This window comes from Pinus tabuliformis, chromosome X (genome assembly GCF_031772625.1).
Source record: "Pinus tabuliformis cultivar Carrire ecotype Pingquan chromosome X, CPIR1, whole genome shotgun sequence".
Taxonomy (NCBI): Eukaryota; Viridiplantae; Streptophyta; class Pinopsida; order Pinales; family Pinaceae; genus Pinus; species Pinus tabuliformis.
This window is the reverse complement of record NC_142308.1, coordinates 277,996,155-278,001,043: the sequence shown is the minus strand read 5'-3', so window position 1 is coordinate 278,001,043 and position 4,889 is coordinate 277,996,155. Positions and strand designations below refer to the sequence as shown.

At 37.6% G+C, this 4,889-nt stretch overlaps 1 protein-coding gene across 1 annotated transcript; it reads right to left on the bottom strand.

The window, feature by feature from the left end:
• Positions 1 to 1,819: 1,819 nt before the first annotated feature.
• Positions 1,820 to 4,175, bottom strand: LOC149139485 (glutamate receptor 3.3-like). The gene is made up of 5 exons (XM_089450735.1): positions 3,384 to 4,175; positions 3,017 to 3,297; positions 2,876 to 2,907; positions 2,345 to 2,751; positions 1,820 to 2,251 (listed from the first exon to the last, which is right to left on the bottom strand). The coding sequence occupies exons 1-5, from the start codon at positions 4,173 to 4,175 to the stop codon at positions 1,820 to 1,822; spliced, it is 1,944 nt and encodes a 647-aa protein (XP_089306861.1).
• Between the last annotated feature and the right edge of the window lie 714 nt (positions 4,176 to 4,889).

Below are 4,889 nucleotides of genomic sequence, written 5' to 3'. Positions count from 1 at the left end.
ATTTATTAAAAATATGTTTTTAATATGATAATAATTCATTTTAAATTGAAAAAAAAAACTAATCAATAAAAATGAAAATAATAGAAAAAAGTGTAAAAAAATAAAAATAAAAAATAAATAAAACTAAAACCAAAATATTAATAAGTAATAGAAATAGAAGAAGTTACTAAATAGCTCATAATAAAATATCAAGTAATCACTTTACAAAAAAAGAGATTTAAATAATAATAAAAAATAAAAACATTCCCGGAGCTAGACAATTAGTGAATCATGGACATATCCGGGTCAATGACCATATGGTAGATATACAAAGTTACCCTTGCAAACCTCAAGATGTGATTACTATAAGAGATCAACAAAGATTGAGAGTTATCATTAAGAAGAATATAAATCTGTTCCAGAGGGATAAATTGCCAAATCATTTGACTTTTCATTCCTTACAATATAAAGGATTCATCAATCAAATAATAGATAGTAAATGGATCAATTTGAAGATTAATGAATTGCTGGTCGTAGAGTATTATTCCCGTCAAGTTTGAATTGAGAATGAAATGAAAGAGGGAGGTGGGTTGGTTGCTGGGCATCTAGAAATTATGTTTTTCTCCCTTCTTTCTCCCTTCCCCGAAAAAGACATTTTATAATCCTTACATACCTTACTTGTTATCTGCGATATTTTTTTTATTGCTTCTTAAAATGGTCAAATTCCCAATATTAAACTATCAAAAAATTTATAGATTCTATAAAAATTTTTTATAAAAACAAATGAAAACTAAATATAACTTTTTAAATAAAATTGTCATGTAAAATCATTTAAATAATTTTAAATTTTTTTTTTTTAAACAAGTTTCAGATAAAAGCCGCTCCAAAAATAGGTTAAAAAGCACCAAAAAGTCACTCACTAATGCTTTAAGGACTTACGCTGCGTTATAGGTCACACAGTGATGGACTTAGTTACAATTGGTTAACGAGTCGAGTTGATAATGCACAGAATCTAGTTCAATCCAATCGTGAATCTTCTTGGTTGCAAACACTTACATGTGAGATAACTTTCCGTACATAAACACATATGGTAATGACAATTTTTAAATGGATAAATTTTAGTCAAACTTCGTCACCAGTAGCAACCACATGACTTATTCAGGTCCAATGGCTGATGGGTGATAACTGCTATCGCTCTGGGAAGTGGTAAAGTCAATGTCCATTTCCATCTAGATTTATCATATTAATGAGGCCACTTCAACCATGCAAACTAATTGTTCAATACTCTGGTTAAAAAGATGTTCAGTTTCAAAAACTAAAATTTGATATTCATCTCTTGCTATAGAGAAAGAAATCAGGAGCTCTGTTGATAAAGCAAAGCATCGTGCTCAAGTGTCATAACAGCGACTCTAAAGTGATTCCATTCCATCTCTTAGCTATGAAGGTAGCCTATTTTTACAGATAGTGACTTATGCTTCGGTATAATACAAAAAAATATTGACACTGTTTCCTGCCTCTGTATGGAACAAATTCGTAAGATGATAGATCCAAGAACTCAATTCAGGGCATTAAAAAACTATGCATATCACTTGAATAAAGCAAGATAAATGGCATGACACAACGCAGACGGCAGATCTTAAGGCTATATGCCGGAAAAAAACAACCGGTTTTTTTGTTTAAAAAAGGCTATGCAGAAAAATTGGGGAAAGTCTAGGCATTTTACGGTTCGTTTGGTGGTATGTACTCTGTTATCTGATCAAGTGATGAAACTGATGACAATCGAGCAGTTGACTTTGCATTTGCACCGGCCTCGAAAGCGTGCTGGTCCTCGAACTCGGGCCTACAGAATGCACTCTTGCCTACCGCTAGCTTCTGATACTCTTGGCTTTCGACCTGAGGTTGAACTCTCCTTCTGGTCAACGTACTCTATGAACAATTGCACTGCCCTTGACAAACTCTTTGAAGCTTTCCTACTTGATGGATCATCCATTTCGCTGTTATTGTTAGCTTCAACATTAAGATCCCTCCTGTAATCGCAGAGAAGCAGGGAAAAGAATATGATCAGAGCTGTCAATGACGCAGTTCCAGTAATCAAGTAGAGTCCCCAGAAACTGTCTATGCTTAACCTATCGGTGTGCACTTTTGCTCCCGAGTCTGTGCATGCAGTGATATTGAACCACTTGTCTTGAATCTCTTGCATTTCTTTGTCCTCTGAGAGAGATAGAACAGCTCGAGAAATGTCGGAGACCAGCGGACAGCCTTTGGAAAATGCCTGTGCAGAAGTCCTAATAGTGAGATACTAGCCACTGAAAATTTGAAATGCATTGTAGTTTATAAACATAATAAAGGATTTCAAGGAACTTACGAAACCCAAGCCCCCAGTCTTGTAGATTGGTCCAACCGTCGTATATCCGCACTGTGAAGCTAGAAAAACGCGGATATAAGGAATCTCGTCGAAAATAGCTGAAACGCCTCCATTATTTGGGCCCTTGGAGAGAGCATAGCCAGCTTCCTCTGGTGTTGAATATGTTCTAAGATTTTGCTTGGCTATGCCAAACTCCTTCTGCAGGTAATCAGCTACAAAAGAACCAATCTGATACCCTACAGGTACTCCACTGTCACGGAGAGTCTCAACATTTTTAACAGTGGGATTCGATTTTTGCACTGTGAGCATAGACGTTAAACTGGCCGTAGAGCTGGATGTCAAAATGAGAACTACAAATAGCCAGATCGTAAGCACCAATCTAGACAAACTGCTCACCAAATTATCCCCTGTAGTACAATACATAAGGAGGCAAAATATCATATAAAACCATGCAAATGGTAACATTCTGTTTTCTCATTTTTCGAACGAGAAGAGAAAACAAGCCTTTCAAGTCAAAGAAGAATCACTTACTGTGTGTGGTAAACAGTGTCGAGAACAAAAACCTGTGACAGCAGAGCAAATAAAAAAGTGATAACGACAGGTTATTGGGCTCTAACACCACGAAAACGAAATAAAACTGCGTAAAATACATAACTGCCGGAAGAAAAATACCATAATAGAGTCATCAATTGGTCTCTGGGTCTTCCTCTGAACTCCGGATTTTCCCTATGCTCTAGAAGCCATATCACAAATCCTGTGAATATGAATAATGCTCGTGTTGTGCACCACATGCCCACAGTAAAAGGCTGGATGAACGTCCAAACATTATTTGCTTCACCTGCCTTGATAGGTACGACCATCACTACACCCGATTCCGTAAATGGTTGTGTGAAATCTACATATTTACTTCTATTTGATAAAATTGTAGTATCCGCGACAACTGCATCAAAATTCTGCCAATCAAATTAGAAAAAACCGTTTGGCATTTCTTTCTAATAAGAAGAATTAAAACTCGAATTCAAAGTTTTATGGGACGTACCTTCAGATAGACTTGAAAGACAAGTTCATCATAGGAATTTACATGGTAGGGAATGAGGTCATATGGCAATGCATAGTCCAATCGACTCAGCACCGCGTCAAAAACGTCTCTACAGAAACCAGTGACTTTGCTTTGGCCGCTGCCACTGTCAAATGCTATTGTGACAAATTGGTTAAACTCATGTTGTATGGGAACTGCAATTTTCAACCTCTTACCAGTCGTTGGTTGTACCCAACCACGAGGCACTTCTGTTGATCCACCGGGCCAAATGACGGTTCCAAGTTTGTCGATAGTATTATTCTGGCCAGATGGTGATGCTGCGAAAGAGGGATGTTGTTTGGAGAGCTGAGTTTCGTTGCTCCAATACCCAATAACATGGTAGCTTTTACCCACCACATTAGCTATCTCATAAGTGGAACCCATAATTTCTCCATCCTGGAGCTGAACATCCCCACTTAAACCGTAAAAATTTGTCTCCAGGACATTCTGCAATAACTGTGGTCCTTCCTGAAACACCTTAAGCTTTGTGAAATCAGTTGTATTTTCAACGCCGAATGATGGAGAGATCGAGGACTTCAAGAAATTAAAACTAATGTTTCCTAAATTTCCGATAGCCAGAGCTATCATTCGCAACGCATCGTATGCAAATAAACCGTAGGGATTAAGCCAAATCTTTTCTTCATCGGGGTTTTCATCTCTAAATCGGCGTCTCAAACTTCTACGGAATTCTTCAAGTCTGTTGGAATTCCGGATATACGTTTTGACTCCTAGGAGACCTTGCATAGACACCATGGTAGAATCATTTAACAGAACATCCCAAAGGCTGGTAAATTCATCTGTGGTTATCGAGACATAACCACTATCCTGTTGGGAATTTATAAAAATTCCATAACGTGGTATCAGAGCTAGTCCAGGCTCTTTGAAGTGTCAAAGAAGCTGAAGGAAGGGTTTATTGCTGTAGCAGCTTCACCAGCAGAGTGACGACAGTGAGTGAATTTTTTTTACACAGTCAAGTATTGAAAGAATGGCTAGCACCAGCACTAGTATGGGTATGTTTAACACCCAGCTCCCACAGTTTAATGGGAAAAACTATGACTATTGGGCCATAACCATGAGAGCCGTGTTTATCTCTCAAGATTTATGGGAATTAGTTGAATCTGGATTTGCAGAACCAGCAGATGAAAATCAATTTAACAACTTAACTCAGGGAGAGAAAGATCTGCTGAAGAGCAATAGGAAGAAGGATGCAAAAGCCATTGTATTGTTGTATCAAGCAGTGGAACAGAGTGTATTTCCAAGAATAGCAGCAGCTAAGACATCCAATGAAGCATGGCAAACTCTCAAGACAGCCTATGAAGGCATGGAGAGAGTGAAGACAACAAAACTACAATTGCTGAGGAAGGATTTTAAGAATCTGAACATGAAGGAGTCAGACAACATTGACTCATTCTTCACACATGTGATTGGTCTGATCACACAGATGAGGACTCATGGAGAAACCATTGA

Coding starts and splice junctions, on each gene's coding strand:
- LOC149139485 (XM_089450735.1), bottom strand. CDS start 4,175: ATGGTGTCTATGCAAGGTCTCCTAGGAGTCAAAACGTATATCCGGAAT. Junction 2,908..3,016: donor CAATTGATGACTCTATTATG/GTATTTTTCTTC, acceptor CTGCTGTCACAG/GTTTTTGTTCTCGACACTGT. Junction 2,752..2,875: donor GACACTGTTTACCACACACA/GTAAGTGATTCT, acceptor ATTGTACTACAG/GGGATAATTTGGTGAGCAGT.